At 50.8% G+C, this 22904-nt stretch overlaps 1 protein-coding gene across 4 annotated transcripts in view; it reads left to right on the top strand.

Annotated features, from left to right (window-relative positions):
- ITGA11 (integrin subunit alpha 11) overlaps window positions 1–22904 on the top strand; it is a 121378-nt gene that overhangs the window by 80714 nt on the left and 17760 nt on the right. For all 4 annotated transcript variants that reach the window (XR_013162453.1, XR_013162452.1, XM_077128340.1 and 1 more), the window contains exons 11-18: window positions 4284–4428; window positions 8129–8277; window positions 12090–12230; window positions 12435–12638; window positions 13400–13530; window positions 17032–17198; window positions 18517–18659; window positions 20143–20253. Coding sequence is in view for 2 of the 4 variants with exons in the window: in XM_077128340.1 (XP_076984455.1) it covers window positions 4284–4428; window positions 8129–8277; window positions 12090–12230; window positions 12435–12638; window positions 13400–13530; window positions 17032–17198; window positions 18517–18659; window positions 20143–20253 (1191 nt within the window). In the remaining 2 variants the exon portion in view is untranslated. The remainder of the gene's footprint in view (window positions 1–4283; window positions 4429–8128; window positions 8278–12089; window positions 12231–12434; window positions 12639–13399; window positions 13531–17031; window positions 17199–18516; window positions 18660–20142; window positions 20254–22904) is intronic.

Below are 22904 nucleotides of genomic sequence, written 5' to 3'. Positions count from 1 at the left end.
GTGACAACCAGGAATGCCACCATGCATTGCCACATGTCCTCTGGGGGAGAGAGGCAAACTCACCCCCAGTTGGGAACCACTGTGTCACCCCAGGCTGTGTCCAAGCTGGGGTCTGTGGCCATGGGCTGGCCTGAACACTGAGTTTTAGGAGATGTGGTCACCCACCCAGAAAGCATTTGGTATGGCTGGGAAGGCAGGATGGATGCAGGGGGTGGTCAGAGGGCAGCTATGGGCTGAGCTTGCAGGATCGGGCAGTGTGTGCAGCAGGCCCCTGGGGAGGGTATGGAACTGGCCAAGCCAACTTCCTCGTTGCTACACAAAGCTCCAGGAAATTCAGCTGTGCAAACGGTCCACGTGTGCAAGGCCACCCAGGCACACCCTGGAGATAGCCGCTAGGAGCCTGGGTGGCCTCAGAGGAATGGAGGCCATGAGTCAGGGAGCCAGTGCCAAGCTACCAGGGCATGGAGCGTTGCTCGCCCCCTGAATGCCTGAGGCTTGTTTCCAGCTGGGCTTCCTCTATCAAGGCTTTGGCCCTTGGTGGCCCCTCGGTGGCAGGGTCGGCCTTGCCCTTCTAGATTTTTTCCAAACGCAAAATGTCTGGGCTTCCACAGCTGGGAAAAGCATGTTGGCTGAGGTTTTCTGGGGTCACCTTCGCTGGCCCCCTCAGCCCCAGCCCACGCCTCGCAGTGCATCCTGTCACCAGTGAGGCTCTCCCTGCATCCCCCTCCCCACAAACTCACTCTCAGGAAAGGACCTCCAAAACTGACTCCCACTGGGGAGCCAGGACTGAAGCCACTGCAAAGGTTAAAACAGCAGGGGTCACCCAGCCCAGGGCTGCCAAATCCTGATGGAATTACCAAACCCCCACCCCATGTGGTGAGCCAGCATCACGGGTCTCCTCCAGCTGTGTCCCAAGCACCTGGGTTGAGCCAACCCTTCTTGGCACATTGCAGAGGCTACCTATCATCTGCAAAGATGAAAATTCATCTTCAAAGGCCCCTCTGTGAAGTGAAGCCGCCTGGTCCACAGCTGCAAACTGAACTCAGCAGGCAGAGAAAAGGAGGAAAAGAAGAGAGTTCCAACAGTGCTCTCCCCCTAGCCGAGATTCAGATGGGAAAATCCCAAATGGGATCCATACAGGGCTCTGGGGAAGCAGCTGGGTTTTTTCTTCTCTGCCTAACCCTCCCACCTGGATGTGTTCCCAGCTCTGCCTCTGACATGCTGTGTGGCCTTGGGTGAGTCACTTCTCCTCTCTGAGCCTCATTTTTCAAGTACAGATAAAGAACATCTTCCTGCTGCCTCACAGGGCCTTGGTGGGCCCAGAGAGGTGACTGGATGAGAAAGAATTCCACGAAAAACGGAGCACACCCTAAGTGCGAGGCAGTGACTTTGCCGACAGCAAGCACTTGAGGCCCTGGGCCCCCCTTGGCCCAGGCAGGTTGTCAGAGCTTCCCAGCTGAAGCCTGCACCCGCCCCCAAGTAGCAGGAAGAAGGCTAATTAGAAAGTGCAACATTAAACATAACCAAGTGTATCAGGCTTCCCCAAGACCAGCTTTATTTATAGTTATAAAAATATTGACCAGCAAACTCAAAATAGGTGTTACGGATTTTTTTGTTTGTTTGTTCGTTGTTGTTTTGCATGAGCAGGCACCGGGAATCGGGCGAGAACTCCGCCTACTGAACCACTGTGGCCTGCCCAAGTGTTATGGTTTTTTAAGCTTTTGATAAAAACAACTTCACTCTTTAAAAGTGACACCTTGGAAATGAGAAAAGGAAGCACAGCTGCCCCTTCCACCAACCACAACAAAATCTAGTGCCTGGTGACCCTGCCTGTGTTTGGTTAAGGCTCTGATGGCACCAAACTCAAAATCATATTTTTCAACTTGCACCATTGCTTAAGGGCAGGGGAGATTGAACACCTCCAGCCTCAAGTGGTAGGGGAACCTCAAACCCAGCCGACCAGCCAGGCTCAGGGAGCGGTCACTGGGAGAGAGAGGTGACTTCCCCAGCTTGTGCTGGGGTACAGACAATCTCCCCCCAGCCCCCTAAACATCAAGTTCACCCAGGAAGAAGCCCCCTCCCAGCTTTCTCTACCCTCGCCAGGCCCCTCCCGATTGGCCCCTGGTAACCACCTCTTCTAAGTGCTTGCTGTTTGTCTTTCTGCACCCACTAGTGTGTGCATTGTTTAAGTTGGGGGTGGGGGTGGGGCAGGTTGCCGGGGAGGAGCAGAAAGCATGTCAATCCAATACTCCAGAAATAACCCTGGAGGCAGTAACATGAAAGCTTCCCCTCCGGGAGTCAGAGGTTCTCACCTGCGTGCCCAAGCATTGCAGCATCCTCTTCTCCTGAAACTGGTGGCTGGGGTGGGGGTGGGGGTGGGGGTGAAGCAAGACCTTCCAAGCTGCTATCCTGGGGGCGTTTGCTGTTGTGGACATGGCCCCTGGCTTACCTGTCCAGCCTCATCTCAAGCCTCTCTTCCCCTTCCCATTCAGTGCTCCAGCCCCACCAAACTGCTTTCAGTATCTCGAAAGCAAAAGCTCTAAACTCTCTCCAGCCTCAGGGTCTTTGCACAAGCTCTCCCTGCCTCCAGCCCTTCTGCATTCTGAATTGTCATATCATTCAGGTGTCTGGGTGAACATTTACTCAAAAAGGCTTTTCTGGGCCACGGTGGCTCAGCAGGCAAGAATGCTTGCCTGCCATGCCAGAGGACCTGGGTTCGATTCCCGGTGCCTGCCATGTAAAAGAAAAAATGCTTTTCCCCGCCCCCATTTCAACCTAAATTAGACCTCGCTGTGGTGTTCCCTCACCACGTTTTTCACAATGTTTATTTATGTATTCATTTGGCATCTTTGAGCTCTATGGGGCAGGGACAGTATCTCCAACATCAAGCAATTGGTGGCACAAGGTAGATGCTCAGTGAGTTTTATTTTTTTAATTTTCATATAACATTTATTTGATCGTAAATAGTTCTTACTTTTTGAAAAAAAGTATTTTTATTATAAACAGTGAACAAACATACAAACATCCTTGACATGGCTACAATCAATAGCTCACAATGTCATCACATAGTTGTGTATTCATCACCATGATCGTTTTTTTGAACATTTGCATCTCTCCAGCAAAAGAAAGAAAAAAGAAAAAACTCATACATGCCGTACCCCTTACCACTCCCTTTCACTGGCCACTAGTATTTCAATCTACTCAATTTATTTTAACCTTTGTTCCCCCTATTATTTGTTTATTTCCTATCCATATATTTTACCCTGTCGCTCAGTGAATTTTTATTCAAGAAATGCACGGGTTGAGTGAATCCAGCCAAAAACTAAAGGACAAATACTGTATGGTCCCACTGATGTGAACGGACATTCGAGAATAAACTTGAAATATGTCATTGGTAACAGAATCCAGCAGGAGTTAGAAACAGGGTAAGACAATGGGTAATTGAAGCTGAAGGGATACAGACTGTGCAACAGGACTAGATACAAAAACTCAAAAATGGACAGCACAATAATACCTAATTGTAAAGTAATCATGTTAAAATACTGAATGAAGCTGCATCTGAGCTATAGGGTTTTTTTTGTTTTTGTTTGCTTGTTGGTTTGTTTGTTGTTGTTGTTTTTTACTATTACTACTACTTTTATTTCTTTTCTTTATATTAACATTTTATATCTTTTTCTGTTGTGTTGCTAGTTCCTCTAAACCGATGCAAATGTACTAAGAAACAATGATCATGCATCTATGTGATGATGTTAAGAATTACTGAGTGCATATGTAGAATGGTATGATTTCTAAATGTTGTGTTAATTTCTTTTTTTTTTCTTTCCGTTAATAAAAAAATAAATAAATAAATAAATGAATAAATAAAAGAAATGCACGGGGAGCAGGATTTACACACAGGGACACAACTCAGACACTGCAAAGGAACGCTGACGAAGGCTGAAGGCAGAGGGAGCACAGCTAGAAGGAGTATCAGAAAGAAGTATCCTAGAGGGGTTTTGAAACCCAAGGGTGATTGGAGATTATCACCCTGGATTTGGAATTTGTTCCTAGCATATTCCTTCTTTCCTAAAATCCCATCCTTTTTAATGCTAAGAATGAGATGGGGTCAGAAGGTCTCCTCAGCTCATCCAAAACGAAGAATCCAGCTGGAAGCGTAGGCTGCTGAATAAAAAGCCCGGGAGAAGGTGCCTGAGGTGGATGGAGCAGCTGGGGGCGGGGGAGCAGCTGGGGGCGGAGGAGCACCTGGAGGGCGTGAGCTGATGTGTATCCCCTCTCATCGCCAGGACGGGATTCTCCTGGGAGCCGTGGGTGCCTATGATTGGAACGGAGCTGTGCTGAAGGAGACCAGCGGCGGGAAGGTCATTCCGTACCGCGAGTCTTACCTGAAGGAGTTCCCCGAGGAGCTCAAGAACCACGGCGCATACCTGGGTGAGAGCCCGGCTGAGGTGTGGCAGGCGGGTTGGCGGGGGGTGGGGCTGGACCACAGCCCCCGGAGCCCACACAGGGCGAGGGGCCTCTGTGCATGTTCCGAGCGGACTTCGGTTCCCCACACTGCAGAGCAAGTCCAGGCCCTGGGGGCTGCTCCCTCTTCAGCCTGGCGCCTTGTACACCCATCTCCGGGCCAGCATGTCATGGGCTCTCCATAAATACTAGCATAAGTGACAAGCTATTTGCCCACACTTTAAATGCGACTCCGTGGATGCTTCCAGACTCTAGGTCAGCTGTGGCTGCATCTTTAAAGCTTTCTGCCCTGACTAGGGTTTTAGCATGCAAAATGCTTTCTGAGCCTGCCTCCCCAAGGCATCAGGCAAGCCGAGGAGAAACTCAGGCTCATTTTTATTTATTAATGGTCACAATCAAAGCAGAAGTCGCTTCTTATTAAGCACTTTGGAAATGGACATGTAAAGAAAAGTACAATTCATTGCTGTGATTGTTACGCTGACCCACTGGCTCTGCAGAGCTGGCCAGGCACGGCTAAATCCCATCCGCTATGGCGCGTTCCTTTCTAAAACGGCTGAGCCAGCAAGGGGCACGTGTCCAGGGCTTCCACCGTCTTTGGATCTTTCTGAATTTCTGGACCAAGTTTTCCATCGACTACTACCAAGTTACTCATCATTAACCCCTCCTCAGACCTCACTCCTCCATGGGCTTGGGCCCTCCAGAGACGGCAGGGGTTCTAGCCCCATGTCCGTCCTCTCTTGAATGCTCCCTCCCATCCCTACCCTCGTCCGTTAGCTCTGCAGCCACACAGCCTGCCTGTGAGGCTGCCCACGCTGGACTTAACCTATTTTCCATCCCCAAGCCCGGGACCCTCAGCTGCTAACAGGACTAAGACGGTTTTCAGGACCACCCTGGAAACTCCAGAAGTGTAAATCCCTAGACATTTCCCTACAGTGTCACAGTCCCAGGCTTTGAATTCAATTCAATTCCATCTGTATTAAACCTGGGCTCTGCAAACAGCACCTGTAATTGAAGTTATTAGAGTCCTGCCCTCAACCTGCTTCCCCACCAGTGGGGGAGCGTGACATGGGCACAGAAAATTATAACACGAATGAGTTAAGAGCTCAAATAGAAGTACAAATAAAGGAGGGAGCCGTTAGATTCTTAACCTTGGCAAATGCTCAGATGCTAGGAAAGATGTCAGAAGAACGAAGTATAACACCCCCTTTAACCAGAACTAATTATTATGCATTGTGCTTCTCCCGTGAGCTCGGCACTCTGTCAAATGGAAGGAAACCAAGCCAGGGGCATGAGGCCCAGGTGCCATGATGCTTAGAGGACAATGGCCCTGGTGTCCATGTGGCTAATTCCAAGCGAGTGGGAGAGACCATGTGGGTGGTTGTGCTCCATGGGCCGACGCTCTTCTTATGCAGGAGCTAGAGCCTACACCAGGTCTCCAAGGTGGTTAGAAGCTCCAAGCAAAGGGGAGAGGCATGGGGTGTCGCTGGAGGAGAGGGGAGGAGTGAGGAATAGGAAGAGGAGAGCAGATTAGAGAGACTGCAGTAGAAGGCCCCCAGGGCCAGGTTAAGGGGTTCTGGCTTTCTCATGCTGGCAGTAGGGAGTTCTTGAAAGTATCAAAGTGAAACAGCAGCATTTGAATAGCCACCCCTGGTCTGTTAGAGCCAATCTCCTCCTTCTTCTCCCAGAAGGACCTGGCGGGGTAGAGCCAGGTTTAAGGACCCTCGCTGAAGCAAGCTGTCGTGCCCCCACCACGGTCACTGCCTTGAGTGGGAGTTCTAAGAGAGTGCCTTCTCTCCTCCTTCCTCCAGAGTCATCCAGCCAGGGCAGTGTCTGAGTTAACACTGGGGCAGCTAAAAGGTTCCTCCCAAGGGAGACACTGGGATGTCCCAAGGGAGACACTGGGAGGCCTGGCTTTCAGCCTCCACCCTGAGGAAGCGGTGTGGACTTCTGGCCCCAGCTGTGCCCCGCCCTCTCACCAGGCCTTCAGGGATGCTGACCCAGCTTTCAGAATGGCCTCGCCTGCTGGCCAGAGAGCCATGTGGGAACTGAAGCCACCGCCTGCAGACAGCTAGGAAGCAGGAAGCTCTCGAAGCTGCTCTGAGAGCTTGCCCACACCTGACCCAGGATGCTCGGCCCCTACGCCCACCTCACCATCCCTGTCCCTCCTTCTGAGGATGCCCAAAGACCTGAAGCCAATTGAGAACACTGTCCATAGAAGAATTCTTTACTCACTCCGCAAGGTTAACAAACTCCCACCACCCCTTACATTTACATTTGAGCTAAACACACTGCCATGTTCACCACCCCCTAAGTTCCGGTCCTAGTGACATATAAAGCCCCATTTCCCAGGATATGCCTCTGAAAGTCTGACACATTGTGTCTGGAGCCAGAGTAGCCCACCCGACTGCACCACCCACTCCTGGCCACTGGAGCAGCTCATCTGGACACGTTGCAGCCCCTCAGGTAGCAACCAATGGAAACTGAGTGACAGTGTTACCTTACACATGCACATGTATGCACACACACACGTGCACACACACCCCTGCACACGAGTACACATGCACACACATACACATGCATTTCTGCATGCACACTGCACTCATGTATGCGTGCACACAACTTCACACACATGTACGTACTTATGCATACACACATGCATGCGCGCACACACACACACACACACACATGCACAGGCAGCAGAAGGAGACATCCATTCCCCAGAAACAGCCCAGAAACTGCCAACAAAGCCTCCCACTCATCTCAAACCTGGGATCCATTTTCCGAGATCTGGTTATCATCTGGCAGAGAGTGGAACTCTCGGATACTGTGGGCTGAATACACCTGCTGGGAGCCCCACTCTCAGAGGCGCTGCCTGAAGATGCCACACATCCACCCCCTGGGTCCAGGGTGGGAGCTGTGGGGCACTCAAATTTCAAAGCAACCCAGCAAAGCAATCCTGAGACTGTGGATGGGCAGACTCTCCAAAAGAGCCCACTAGGTTTTCATTCATTTCCTGTTTTTCATGGTGTACGTACGTGTAAGGCTGAGAGGGACCTGGGGATCTCCCTCCTTTGAGTCTGCAAAACTTTGGGATACAGGAATCCCCTAAGACCCCTGTGAAGTACCCAGAGTGGAGCAGTTCCTTACACTTTTTCAGCCAACACTCCACTTGTCAGCAAGCCCTATGGCTTGGTTATAGCAATACGGAGGACCCTAGTTGATCTTCAAGAGAAGAGACTGGTGGCAACCAAAACCAAAGTCTGTCCAATATAAAATGAAGTGTGGATAGAGTTTTCCCATCTCCCTCTCCCCCACTTCCCCTGCCCCTCACCATACGCTTGTGAGGTGGGGGTAGGGGGTGGGGGTGGACATTCCTTGATCAGCCAGGTCTTCCAGGGGCCTCACCTGGCTTCCTTTATTCCTCCCAGCAGAGGGTGGAGTGAGTGGGATTCTCCCACCCTGGAATCCCTCTCCTGAGCCCTGCCTCTTCCTAACCTCCCCAGCTGTCCCTGGGAATTACAGCTCTGCATTATTACATCTGCTCAGCCTTCCCAAACCCTATTTCCACCACTGGCCGACTCCAACACAGCTGAGCCAAGCACCCCGGCCCCGGCAAGGTCAGCCGAGGACGTGGCACCCGAGACCAGCCTGTTTCCTCCCGTGGCAGGGTACACAGTCACTTCGGTGGTAGCCTCCAGGCACGGGCAGGTGTACGTAGCTGGAGCACCCAGGTTCAACCACACGGGCAAGGTCATCCTGTTCACCATGCACAACAACCGGAGCCTCACCATCCACCAGGCCCTGCGGGGAGAGCAGGTAAGGGGGGGGTGGCATGGGGAGAGGCGGGGAAGACAGCCGACACGGTAAAGACAGCCAACCCAGGCAGAGACTGGGGGTTCACCAGAGTCTGGAGTGGTCTCTTCCTTCTGAACAGGACTGTCCCCAGACCCAGAAAAATCCTTGCTGACCATCTACCTCATTCACACCAAGATCAAAGACCAAAGGTGGCTGCAGGTGTGGTCATTTACTGCCCTGAAGCAGCCTTGGAGCCTGGGCCATCCTCTTTTTAGAAAGCCAGGTCCCTGCTACAGCAGGAGACCCTAGGGGGATGTCTTGCCTCCACTTCACAGACCTCTGGTCCCTGGTGCATTCGCTCCTCCAGCCACCTCTTCGGTGCAGACCGATGTGCCTGATCACCAGTTTCTCTCTGGCCACATTCTAGAGTGCAGGGCTAGAGGGACCATCTAGACTTCGACTCCCTAGCCTGGGCATCCTGAAGAGGTGCTCCTTGAGCCAACTTCATGCTGCCGGAAGCCTGGCAGGAGTCATGCATCCACCCACAGCAAGGCCCCAGGGGTTCACCAAATGCCAACTTCTTTCCTCCTCCTGGAATGGTAACATTGCAGAGTTGAAACGTTACCAGTGCCAGGTTCCAACTGGGGGATGGTTGGCAAGCAGACTGTGTGGCTAGGAATCCCGTGTTAGCGTGGTCATTGTTTTAGTTTCAGCATTGCTAAAGCAAATACCACGCAATGGGTTGCCTGGAACAATGGAAATGTATGGGTTCACACCTTTGAGGCTAAGAGAATTCCAAAATCAAAGTGTCATCAAGGTGATGCTTTCTCCCAGAAGACATTGTGGCATTCTGGGGCCGGCTGCCAGTGACTCACGGTCATTGACTCCTGTGTCACAAGACACTGTATGTGACGGTCTCTCCTGGCTTCTCTCTTCTCTCGTTCCTTGACTTTCACCTTCGGCTACTCCCTCTGGCTTCCTCTCTCTCTCTGTGCCCTTCCTTTATAGGTCCTTCAGTTATAGAATTAAGACCCATCCTAACTAAACTGGGCCACACATTAACTGAAGTAACCTCATCAGAGGGTCCTAGTTACAAGGGTTCACTCCCACAGGAATGGATTAAGTTTAGGAAAATGGTTTTTCCAGGGTATATAGGTCCAAGCCACCAAAGTTATGGATGCAAACCGGAAAGCAATGATAAGAGTCTCGGGTGGTGAAAAGGTCAGGAAACAGGGTTCTGACCCAAGCTGAGGCCCTGAGAAGCAACATACCTTTTCTAAGATTAAATGGAAGATTCATGGCTGGGTCAAGTTGAGAATCCAGGCCTCTTGACAGGACTTTCTTGCATTAAGCCACCACGTCCTGACCCCTAAACCAAGCCTCAGCTCCTCCTGGCTTTGGCACCCAAAGCACTTGGGCCTAGCTGAGCCCCAACCAGACCCTTACCTTCCACCCCACTTCTCCTGAGCCTGGGAACAGCCCCCTCCTCTGCGTTTTCTTCTGCCTTTGGCCTATCATCATGAGGACAAGCCTGTCCACAGCTCTAACTTAAATCCCTCTAGCCACAGGGGGCCATGATCCCCCATTCCTCATCCTGTCTCAAGGGTACTGGCACAACTCTCTCTTCCAGCCTCGCTCCCACCCGCCCACACCCCTCCTAAGGCCAACTCTTTTCCGGGAATGGAAGGCTAGACCTTGAGAGCTGCAGGGAATGTGCTGATGAATTTATGACATTTTTCCTGCCCGGTTCCACCTCCAACATCCTGAAGAGAAACCACAGTGCTGAAGGCAGCTAAATGAAGTGAATTCCAAATCACCGTGACCCACATAGCTGAGGCCACATATTTAGACAAGTCTCTCCTTCCCTCTTCCCTTACTTGCCCTCTGTGTCTGTCTCCTGTTACTTTACATAGGCACATCTCTCTCTCATATTCATTATCTCCCTTTTCTCACCTATATTTTTATCTTTCTTCTGAGTTAAAAGCATTTAATGCTTGAGAATAGATTTCTTCTGAAAGTAACCAAGCCCGGAGATGGCTGGGGAGGGACAGTCCTGAACTCTGGTATGAGACAGACCCAAGTTCCTACCCAGGTTAGCCAGGACCAGCTCTCTGACCTTGGACAAGTGACTCAGAACCCCTGGACCTCAGTTCCTTCCCCTGTAAAATAAGGAAGATGATCTCTCCTAAGGTAGGGTGAGGATCACACGAGCTAACCCGAGGCTGCAAAGCATCTCACGTGGGGTCTGATCCTTTTCCTAAAGCAGCCCAGTGGTTCAATAAGCATTTATTAAGTACCTCCTATGTGCCAGGCATGGAGCTCGGGCTTGGAAGGGAACATACCTGACGCTGTCCCCACACCCCTGAGGCTCCCCATGGAAGGAGCAGGTGCTGGCCGCAGGGATGACTTGGAGTGGAATGGGACAGCCAGGGACGATCCTAACAGCTGAGACCTGAAGGGTGGTTAGAGAGAGAAGAAGAGGGGAGTCCAGGTGGGAGAAAAGCAAGTGCAGTGGGAAGTGCAGAACCCAGCCAGGGTGTGGAGTTTCTGGAGATGAGAAATATTTCGGCATGGCTGGATTGCAGCAGGGGCACAGAGAGAGGTGAGACAGAGGCGAGGGAGGGGAGGGACGGGTCCAGCAGGGTCATGCTGAAGAGTTTGGACTTTATCCTGAGAGCCAGAGAACAGTACGGTCGGCCGTTAGGCTCACTCCGGCAGCCCCTTGGGGATGGATTGAGCGTCCAGCCTGGAGGCAGGAGGGGCCTTTGGAAGGTCCCTCGCCTAGAGAAGATGCAGTGGAGGAGGGAAGTAGGCGGATTCCAGACATATTGGGACATAGCAGACAGGACCTGCTGGTAGATTGCAGGAGGGAGAGGCGCAGGGTGGAGACGGGAGGACCTGCGGGTTTGGCGGGTTGGGTTTTGATGGTTTGGGTGGGTGGTGACCTCAATGAAGTGGGTGCTTCAAACACTGCAAAGAAATCATCGCGGGCCGCGATCAGAAATGCTGACGTCGGACTCATTTGGGGCATTAAAAGTTGAAAACATGCTAAAGTCCCAACAAATCAAATACATTATGGTACATGCATAAATTGCAGCATTATGGAATTAACAATGATCATTTGTAGAAAAAATATACTACGTCATGGAGAAATACTCATCATACCCTGTTTTAGTAAAAAATCAGTACCCAAAGTGCATATATAGTATGATCCCAACTGGTAGGGAAAGAACTCATCTAAATGTAAATAAATAAATACACACACACACACACACAGACATAGAAAAAGGCAACACACCATAGAGAAAAAGCCTAGGAGAGAATACACCAAAATGTTAAAGGCAGTTATGGTTAGATGCTGGGAGATTCCTCTTCATATGTTTTTGGTAGAGTCCTCATATTTCACCATTATAATATATCACATTTGTAAGCAGAATTAATGACCATGGATAAAAATAAATCATGGGGAAAAAGAGGAGGGAGGCGAATAACTGAAGGAGAAAAGAAGGACGGGTGGAAGGGCGGTCTGACAACGGGCGGTGCACTCCAGGGAGAGGCAGGCAGGGCACGGCAGGGTTTGCCCGCCCGAGCCTCGGGGCCGCGGGATGTGCTGTCGCTCCAGGCTGGGGGCCGGGAGAGGGGGGTCGGGGGGCAGGGCCGGGGGACGGGGAGGGGGGGCAGCGCCGGGGGGCAGGGCCCGGGGGGTCAGCGCCGGGGGGTGGCAGGGCCGGGGGGTGGCAGGGCTGGGGATGCGGAGCCGGGGGGTGGCAGGGCCGGGGCGAGGGGCCAGGCTGGATGGGGGGCCCCACGCGCCTGCCCTCCCTGCGCGGCAGATAGGCTCTTACTACGGCAGCGAGATCAGCTCGGTGGACGTGGACGGCGACGGCGGCACGGACGTCCTGCTGGTGGGCGCGCCCATGTACTTCAGCGAGGGCCGCGAGCGGGGCAAGGTGTACGTCTACCACCTGAGACAGGTACCGCGGGCGGCCGGCCCCTGCCCTCCCCTGGGCGACCACGAGGGAAGCTGGGTGGCTACGAGAGGCCCGTGCCCCCTGCTGGCCCCGGCCGTGGTGGGGGGCGGGGGGTGCGTCTGGAAATAGTGGGCTGGGGCGGGGCCACCGCCGACCCCGAGAGCCCCCACCCAGGACCCCGCGCCTGTCCCCGCGCCGGTGCTGCAGGGCCGCTTCGTTTACAACGGGACGCTGAAGGATTCCCACAGTTACCACAATGCCAGGTTCGGGTCCTCCATCGTTTCGGTGCGAGACCTCAACCAGGATTCCTACAATGACGTTGTGGTGGGAGCGCCTCTGGATGACAACCACGGAGGGGTCGTCTACATCTTCCACGGCTTCCGAAGCAGCATCTTAAAGAAGCCGAAGCAGGTAGTGCTGGCCCTGGGGAATGGAGGCCGCCTGCGAAATGGCGGGCGCCGACGACCGAAAGTGCCAGCAGCTCCAGCTGCTCATATAATTTGGGGCGTTTTTTTTGGTGACCTCGCACAGAAAGGGATTTAGATATATCCTAGCTGTACTTGCCGCAAGTGCGATGGGTGTATTTTGTCTTCAGGACCTCCCGTCACCCCTTTGGTCACCCCCTCCTTGCTTGCCTTTATCTCCTTCCCCACCACCCCCCAAAAAAGCCTAGAGTCCCATCTCATTCTCTGCCCTCACCCCCCTTGCAGTCACACAATTGGCTGCAAGTGAACAAGTATTTGGGCTTGTTCTTCTCTGGAAATGCTTTATGCTATAACCTTTCCCTTCAAGCTTGCTCACCTCAAAACTGGCCCAAGCCCCATCCCCTCCGAGTTATTAATTTTTACTACATAGTTTATCACTAAGAAAGTCTAATAAAAATGCAGAGCTTAGACGGGCTCCTGTATTAACCCTGCCAACTAGCGTATGTGTACCCTGTGTGGGGAACCGTTTTGAGGCACTATTGTAATCCAAAAGAACGGTAGCAATTGCAGGTGTTGTACAGACCAGGAGAGGAGGTAGTTTTACACTAAGGAAGCTCCTGGATCGTTTCAACCTTCTCTCTCCATGGCTCCCAGTTGTATCCTCCTCTTAGGGTCTCACTGCCCTGCCCTGCCCGGCCCCATCCTGGCAGTCCACATAGTCAGCTTTTCCTCTCCATCCCCCTGCAGAGAATTGCCGCCTCGGAGCTGGCCTCCGGCCTTCAGTATTTTGGCTGCAGTATCCACGGGCAACTGGACCTCAATGAGGATGGGCTTGTCGACCTAGCGGTGGGAGCGTTTGGCAACGCCGTGATCTTGTGGTTGGTCTCCCAACTTTACTTGAGGCTTGGGCTCTCCTGAGGGTGCAGGGCTGAAGTGCTAGGCTTCAGCTCTTTGTTCCTTGCCTTTGACCATCATCAGCAAAACTCACCCTGCCCTTAACTCACTGTAATTGCAGTTTCCTTTTTATAGAATCACGATAGGTTATCTTGGAGTCCAAGTCCTTTTTCTCAATGGAATGCTAGGATTTTAGACCAACCTGGTGTCAAAAAGGCCCTCTTAGAATTTGTCGTAAAAGTCTTGGATTTCTTCTACTTCAGCTTCTCAAGCCAATTAGAGGGACAGACCGAGCGTATTCTTACCAGCTGGGAGGATTTGCCTTCTCCCCTGGTGTGAAAGAATGTTTATACAATACAGAAAATTTCTTTCCACCCACCCCCTCTGACCTCTTATTTCCTTTTTTCAGGGCCTCATTTCTGCAGCACCCCATCAAATATTTCACATACATCTGCACTTAGGGTCTCCTTTTAGCAACAGCCTAAAGCTAAAAAATAAAAATAAAACATGCCTGTGATACAAACTGCTTTCTGAAAGAGTCCACATATCTTACCACATATTGGCTAGGTTTTTTTTTTTTTAGCCAAAAAATTAACTTGATCTCTTCTTCATAAATGTTGGTTGTTGTCATAAATATAAAAACGGAAAGTAAATTTGTAAAATAAAGAAAAAACCTGTTCAGAGTCCCCTCACCTTAACATGAGCTCTGTTAGCATTTTGGTATATTTCCTTTCAATCCTTTTTCCCTTATATATCATTTTACACAAATGCAATCACATTTTTCATACAACTTTCAAAAGACATTAAACAGAGATGTAACAAGACTTCACAGGGGGAATAAGGAAAGAGAGGATATGGTCCCGGTTCTCAAGAATATTACAATTCATTTGGGGAAGGGTCTGGGAATGGGTTCCCTAGAAGAAAGAGCCAGAGGCAAAAAGTTCAGTGTTAATACTTTGGGGATTGAGAAGCAATTAAGAGAAAAAGGGCACTGAAGCAGGAAAGAACAGATACACAGGAGTTCCTTCCTGGGTTAGGCACAGCTTCTCCGTAAATGCAGCTACTTGCTCAATACCTCAGGATGTCTCCAGAGAAGTGCTACAACATCTCTGCTTCTTGCAACAGTGCATTGTAGGGAGGGGGCAGAAGGGAGGGCTCCTTTATCCTCCATTTTCCATGGCCAAAGCACTAGCTTCCCCACACTTCCAAGTGGTATCCCCTGCCCCCTCTAGGCATTACTGGGGAAGCCAGGGTCTCTGCAGTCCAGCTCCACCAGTGCAATGACATGGTCTGTCTCACAACTGAGGGTGCTTAGGTAAAGCTGGGGCTTTAAAGCCAAGGTAAAGATTTTTGCAATATTGGATCCATAGTTACACCAAGTTGGGTGACCAGAACCCAGAGGGGATAGACATGGCCCTAGCAGGTTTGGGGGGTGACACATAAACTAAGTCCTTTACAGGAGATGAGATACGCTCACACATCATGCAAAATAATCAGTCTTCTGAAAGGATTTGATCAAGCTCCAGCTTTTGAGGTCTAGATCTTAAGACCCCTAAACAGGGATGAAACTGTGAGCCAGAGCCCCCTGGTCGAACTGATACCTATCAAAGGCAAGGAGGTGGGGTCGAGGGGTGGGTTTCTCTAACTGAGGCATTTAAATGACCAATTCCTGAGACACCGTTTCAAAAAGAGAAAAAGCGTGTTGCTGGGTGTGAAGCAGGAGATCAGATGGCCTATCAGCCTAAATATCTGTCTCCTTGAACTGCAGTAATTCTAATAGTTTTATAGTTTCAAAAGATGGCAAGCTTTAGGGTAATGAGCATAGTGGCTCAAGATGAGAAAGCTAGAGATGATCTAATTATTGAGCATGCACAGATTGATTATATGCTAGTTTTGTCTAGTAAGATAGTTCAGGAATTGGGGAGAGTTAGTTCTGGGATGACTCAAGTTCCTTCATTAATAAGCATTAAGGGCTGTCTTTGTGATCATAAGACTCTAAAGTTGTAAAAGAGGATAAAGGGGTTATAAGTGGGGCCAGTCACGAGGTTTTTACAATCATAGGAGAAGGGTTATATAGTTACACAATCATCATCAAAAATCAAGGCAGCTGAGTTACAGATCAGTAACTTCAAGCCTTTCCTTTTGGTTATTTTACAGAATACAAGAAAGTAAGAAAAGCATCTATGTAATGATTCAGGAATCATAATCGTTTGCTAATCCTTGACTCTCAGTTACAAAGCTCCATGGTTTTCAAACATGACTGCCCATTAAAATCACCTGGGAAGTTTTTAAAACTTTCGTTGCCAAAACTTTATCACGATTAAATTAAGGACCAATTAAAGCAGAATCTCCAGGGGCATGCCTGGGCACCAGTAATTGTCTAAAACTCCCCAAGTAGCTCCAATGGGCAGCAAGTTTGAGAACCACTGCTGTAGCCTCTTATGTCTGCGCAGCACTCTACACTTTCAAAGGGCCCTCACTCATCACCTCCTTTGATTCTGATTTTCACAATTCCTCCTCGGGTTGGTTGTCTGACCTACACAAGGACCAGTGAGGAACCGAGAGAGCCAGGATTCAAATCCACCCTTTTCCCCCCATGGCACAGAGGAGGTACCATTCGCCCTCGAATCTAAGAACAGTGTTAGCACAGATAATCATGTTAACACTCTGAATCATCAAAATCACACAACACGTATCTTTTTATATGAATACACAGTTTGGAAAGGCACTAAGTTTCTTTCCCTAATTATGCTGGACTTAGACCAATATAGGAGTAAATTTTAATTTCCTTACCCACCTGGATGGGGAAGCTGTGAAACAGTAACAAGTTCTCTACCTTGGCTGCACATTGGAATCCCCTGGAGCTCTTGGAAGCCTTACTCTTCAAAATGTAATCCATGGACAGTTCCTAAAGCCTCATTAGAAATGCAAAATCTCTGCTGACCTATTGGATCAGAATCTTCATTTTAACATGGCCCCAGGGCATTTGAAAAAAATATTAAAGTTTGAGAAGCACTGCTTTTGAAAATATTGATGCCCGAAATCCTGCTCCTATCTCCGGACACTGCTTTAATTGGCTTGGGGTGCAGCTTGGGCATCAGGATTTTTCAAAGCTCTCCAGATTATTCTAATGTACAGCCACTGATGTAAAGGTGACCAAGGAGACAAGAGGAATCCAACATAGTCTGCGGCAAATACAGTCCCTAGGGAGATGCTGAGTGACCGCCTTAGGGGAAAATGAGGCTCCCAACCCCACATCCACCTGTGCACGCTTTTGCCCAACTCTTTGGCATCTGGAGACTACATCCTCTCTGCACCCACCCCACTTCACCTTGCACAGGTGGTTTTGCAGATTCTGCTCCCCACTCCCCAACCAGGTTCTCCACCTCTCCCCCTTCGTCACAGCAAAGCAGCCTTGGGCCCCTGCCCCACCCCAACTCACCCTCTCTCAATCTCTCTCTCTCTCTCTCTCTCTCTCTCTCCAGGGCTCGCCCCGTGGTTCAGATCAATGCCAGCCTCCACTTTGAGCCACCTAAGATCAACATTTTCCACAGGGACTGCAAACGCAGCGGCAGAGACGCCACCTGCCTGGCTGCCTTCCTCTGCTTCATGCCTGTCTTCCTGGCACCCCATTTCCAAACGGCCACTGTCGGTAAACCGGGCCCTTCCCCTTCCCCTGCCCCCCAGCCGCCCCGCTGCCCCTCCCACTGACTTTGCAATCGCTCCATTTCAAAACCTGGGCTTTTGTTGAAATGAGCTAAATGGGCTGTAAACCCAGGTCATTCCTGGAGCCTCCTGTGATGACAGGCAGATGCCCATTCGATGCTCTACTTCCAAAAGGCAAAGAGAGGATGTCATGCCTGGGGGTGGATGGCAGTGAGCGAGGGTGGCCAGGAGGCAGAGGCAGGGGAACGAGCAAATAGTCTGTCGAGGTGCAGAGTTTGGATCGGAACGGGGGACTGAGAGCAGTGACGCAGAGTGGGGCGCGGAAGCTAAGGGGTCAGCCGGGACCCAGAGGAGCGTTCCGGCCCAGGAGTGCGGCAGGCAGGGAGCTGGGAACCAGGGGGTCAGGCAGCTGAAGGTTCCGATGGCAGTGGTCACTGCTCGTGAGTGGGCATGTGTCTGAGCAGGGCAGGCTCCCCCCAAGTGCAGGCCACCCCAGGAAAGGACAGCTGCAGGATCTGCAGGGCCCATGACCCAGTTGGGCTGACCCTGAATTGGCCCAGGAGGAGGTCTGATCAGCTGATGAAGAGAAGAGGTCCGGGGGAAAGATAAAGGCACAGGCAGGCCCATGCCCTTCCCTTTCCATGTCCATCTATGAAGGGAAAAAGATACAGAGCCTGAAGCCCTTAGAGGGCTGGCTGGGATACAGGAGAAGATGTTGAGCCTTTCCCAGGATTAGCCAAAGGTCATCCTCATTGAAAAAAAGGACGCTGCAGGCCGTAAACCCCAGCACAAAGTCTTAGGTTAGAGGACCCGGAGGGAAGGGCCCAGCCAGCCCCTCTTCAGTGCGGGTAGGAGCTGTGAGCTCCAGAGGCTATGACCCTGGTCAGGCAGGAATCCCAGAGCCAAAGGTGGGGCCAGGGAAATGAAGGCAGAGAGGCAGGGGTGTGTCGACTCCAGCCAGAGGCTTACACTGGGCCCTATCCTGTCTCCTTCTTTTCTGCCTTATTCACTGTCCCTTCCATTTCTCTCTCCCTTTTCCCTTCCCTCTCAGTCCCATCTTTGCTTCTCCTCCTTCTACCTCCCTCTGCTCTCCAGTTCCTTCCTTTCCCCCTTCTTCCTTCCATGGCTTGCTCTCTGCATGGGAGTTTCTCACCCACTCTGTTTGGGGAGAGCAGCAGTTCGTTCCCAGCTATCCAGCATGCTCCCTGGAGGAGGAAGACTTCCTAGAGGCTATTTTAAAAGAGTGTCTTGAGTGGGAATGCAGCTCTACCTCCATGGCTTCCTTGTTCTCTCCGCCCCTCCAGGCATCAGGTACAATGCCACCATGGATGAGAGGCGCTACATGCCCCGGGCCCACCTGGATGAGGGCGGGGACCGATACACCCACAGGCCTGTCCTGCTCTCCTCTGGCCAGGAGCACTGTGAGCGGATCAGCTTCCACGTCCTGGTGAGCCTGACACCCCAGCAGCCCCGGCCGGCGGGGGCCCAGCTCCTATGGGAAGCGGACACAGAGCTGGCAGACATGCCTGCCATGGAGAGAAGGGAGCCCAGTTGGTGCCAGTCTGGTTCTGAGCACCCACTGGACTGCAGGAGACCAGCGGGGGGCAGGGCCCTGGACCTTGGCCACTCCGCATCCCCACCCCACATCCCAGGAAAAAAGGACACACTACCTACCACCTCAGATCTCAGATGCCTGCAGTTTCTTTAGAAAGGGATGAAATTCTAGGAGGGTTGTGAGTTCAGTGAGATCAAAAGAGAGAAATGGGGTCAATCAGGGAGCGATGTCTGGAAGGGCACAGAGAGAGGTCAGCCAGACAGAAGGGGGGATCAGTAGTGTCACTAGCAAGTTTGTGGCCTGCTGCCCTATTTTCAGCAAAGACAGAGGGCAAGAAGTTTGCCGCCATCCAGAAACACCAAATGCCCAGGCCACAGCTCCAGCCCCTGAGACACAAGCAGAGGGGGCACTCGGAACATGTCCGGTCCATCTGTTCAGTGGCCAAAGGGCTATTAAAGTGAGCAGATATGAGAAGTCCTGACGTCTGCTTGTGTATTCGTCCCCTCTGATACGTCTGGGCAATGGTTTCCTTTAGTGGTTCTCAGAGTGTGGTGCCCAACCCGGCAACATGAGCCCCACCTGGGAGCTTGTTAGAAGGGCACATTGTGGGGTCCCCCACCCCAGACCTACTGAATCAAAAACTCTAGGAGAGGAACCCAGCCATCAGTATTTTAATTAAACCCGCCAGGTGATTCTGGTGTAGCCTACAGTTTGAGAGCCTTCTTCATATACAAAGAAGCCACTTATGTCAGGAACTGTTAGATTCCATGGAGAAGATTGTTCAGGCAACTCTGAGCACCCCTTCCATTTACCATCTAATACATAGGACCTGCCTGAAGCACCCCTACTTCATCCACATGTTTATCCATTCACCAATTCAACATATTTATTAAGCTTGGGCTGGGTCTGTGCTAAGAGGCTTCTGGCCCATTCCTAGCTTGGAAAGAAAGACTGATGCACAATCAGATGGTTCGAATGCCATGTGAGAAGTGGTAATAATGGGTGTGAACAGAGTGTGGGGCTGCCTGGAGGAACAGGTGGGTGGTCGGTGCTGCCTGACTTTGTGGAGGCTGCAGCCTTGGGGTTATGGGGACTGGGCCTTGAAGGATGCTCAAGAGTTCGGTGAAGGATCCAAGCAGCTAGACTGGCATAAGCTGAGCCAGGGGGCCCTTTCCATGTGGTGCACTCTTTTCAGTTATGGGCCCCCCAGGAACCTCCATCTACCCGTGGATGATAGCTCCTCTAACCCCAACGTGTGCTTAGAGCCAGGAAGGCAGCTGCCGCTCAGGGAGGTGGAAGTTCTATCCCAGCATGAGGGATCCTGCCAGAAACTGATATCCCCGCCTCACTCCTGCCCTCATCTCCTCCCCGACAGGATACCGCTGACTACGTAAAGCCTGTGACCTTCTCGGTGGAGTATTGCCTGGAGGACCCCGCCCACGGCCCCATGTTGGATGAGAGCTGGCCCACCACCCTCAGAGTCTCGGTACAACCTGGCATGTGGGGCACACAACTCGGGCACACAGTGGGTCTCTGCCCTGCCTCCTCCCCAGACTCTACACCTGGAGTGTGAAGAGTTCAGAGAGCTCCTCCCCTGCTACACCCTGTCCCCAGAAAACCCACAACATGGCACTTTCCCTCCTCCCCTTGTGCATCATGCTGGAAGTTAGCAGAACAGTTTCCCTTAGAGCTGTACCAGGTGTGAACCTCTGTTTGAGGTTCCCCACATTCCCAGCACAGGGTGAGCACTGCGTGGATGCTGAAGAAATACATAGAACCAGAAGGTTCTCAATCGCCCATCTCCCTCATTTACCGATGAGGATACTGGAGGCCAGAGAGGGCAATTCAAGCACTTAGCATCTGGGCCAGGCCTAGAGCTAGGTTGTCTGTTTGTTGAATGACTAACTGATAGACAATTCCCCAGCCCACTAAGTATTCCAAAAATAAGAGACTTTTTTAGCCTCATCTTAGGCTGTGGCCCCGCTCCTCACCCCATTTTCTAATCTCTGGCTCTAGAGCTATAGAATGTTCTGGTATCTACAGCTCAGCCACTCCTTGCATGTGCAACTCCATATAAATCCCATTCAAAGAAAATGTCAGATAGTCATCAGTTGAGTCTGAGCTGTGCTGGGAAAGCAGACAAAATTTATAAAATATTGGGATATACTGTGAAGTTGTTTCCTAAATGAAATTCTTAAGTGAATTTAGGAAACAACTTCACAATATACCCCAATATTCTTGAAACCGTGACCCATGAGTTCCATTCTCTGAAAGTGTCTCTGTGAACACTATCAAGCTGAGGCGGAAAACAATTTCAGAGGAATTCAAGTTCTTGTATTTCTCCAGTACCATGAAGGGACTGTAGAGTAGGCAGCAAGGCTTCTTAAAATCCCCTCTCTTCTCTTATTCACACCCACCAGCCCCCAAGCTCCCTGGACACCCCTCTGCCCACACCTCCCAACGCCCCCACCCAGCCCTTGTCCTTTACATCTTCCCCTTTCACTCCTGATTCTGGGTCACAAAAGCCTAAGGGAGGGTGTCTTAAAATGCAGTTCAAGCGAGGGGAAGAAAGTAGGTTGAAAAGCTGGAATCTTTGGCAATGAACTAGGAGAAGGAGAAAACGGGCACACTAAGTGTTCCAGTTTGCTAGCTGCCGGAATGCTATATACCGAAAACGAATGGCTTTTAAAAAGGGGAATTTAATAAGTTGCTAGTGTACAGTTCTAAGGCTGAGAAAATGTCCCAATTAAACAAGTCTATAGAAATGTCCAAACTAAGGCATCCAGGGAAAGATACCTTGATTCAGGAAAGCCGATGAAGTTCAGGGTTTCTCTCTCAAGTGAGAAGGCACATGGCAAACACAGTCAGGGCTTCTCTTTCATTTGGAAGGGCACATGGCGAATATGGCGTCATCTGCTAGCTATTTCTCCCGGCTTCCTATTTCATGAAGCTCCCCAGGAGGCGTTTTCCTTCTTCATCTCCAAAGGTCGCTGGCTAGTGGACTCTGCTTCATGGTGCTGCAGCATTCTCTGCTCTCTCTGAATCTCTCTCATTCTCCAAAATGTTCCCTCTTTTATAGGACTCCAGAAGTTAATCAAGACCCACCCAAATGGGTGGAGACACATTTCCCCCAATCCAGTTTAACAATCACTCTTGATTGGGTTACATCTGCAGGGAGATGACCTAATTACAGATTCAAACATACAGTATTGAATAGGGATTATTCTGCCTTTACGGAATGGGATTTAGGTTAAAACATGGCTTTTCTAGGGGACATACATCCTTTCAAACCACACTAAGTTATGAGTATTTTTCCTGTCACGATAATTACAAAGCCACTAGAGCAAATGAGTGTGTGGTATTTGCTGTACGAGTATTTTAAAGCCCAGATTACTATGAAGGGTAATCGCTGCTCTCCAGGAGCTCACAGGGAGTGCAGCTCTGACATCGATGATATCAATGCAGGGTGGTGATAACAGTCACTGGGGAGGAGGCTGCCTAAGCTTAGAGGAAGTGTAACCAAGCAGCCAGATGGGAGAGGGCATGGGGGGCTTCCTGGAGGAAGTGGCTTTTGGCTGGACCTTAAGGATACACAGGACTGGGACATGCAGAAGATGGGCTTTTATCCCAGGAGAGAGTGTAACCAAGGCATGTCAGTGGGAAGCAAAGGAAAGGTACATGTAAAGAAAAAGTGAGAAATAACATTGAAAAAGATAAGCTGGGGGCATATTATCGGGGATAGTGAATAGCAGCTACATTTCTAAAAAGCTTGCTAATCAGGATTTCTAGCCCTCAGCAAATTAGAAACATTCTTCCCATCATTCATTCTGCAAATTCTCATTTAGCGTCTACTGAACGCCCAGCACTGGTTCTAATACCGTAATGTCTGGCCTCTTGGCGAATGAGCCATCCCATATAATTGAGCATAACAGATGCAATTATTCCTCTTAATCAACTGGGTAGAAATTTTTCTGAAGGTTCTTATCTCGTTCTCAAACTTCTCAACCACTCTGCTGGAGGAGGGTTTTATTGGAGTCTTGAGCTCGTCAGATTGATCATTAGTGCCAGACGCAGCGGGGCCCACAGGGGCCACGTACGTGACTTGAACCCCGTCCTTCACTGAAGCACCCCACTTCA

The sequence above is a fragment of the Tamandua tetradactyla genome, chromosome 14 (genome assembly GCF_023851605.1).
Source record: "Tamandua tetradactyla isolate mTamTet1 chromosome 14, mTamTet1.pri, whole genome shotgun sequence".
Taxonomy (NCBI): Eukaryota; Metazoa; Chordata; class Mammalia; order Pilosa; family Myrmecophagidae; genus Tamandua; species Tamandua tetradactyla.
Note: the sequence above shows the minus strand (reverse complement) of the source record. Positions and strands in the feature narration are given on the sequence as shown.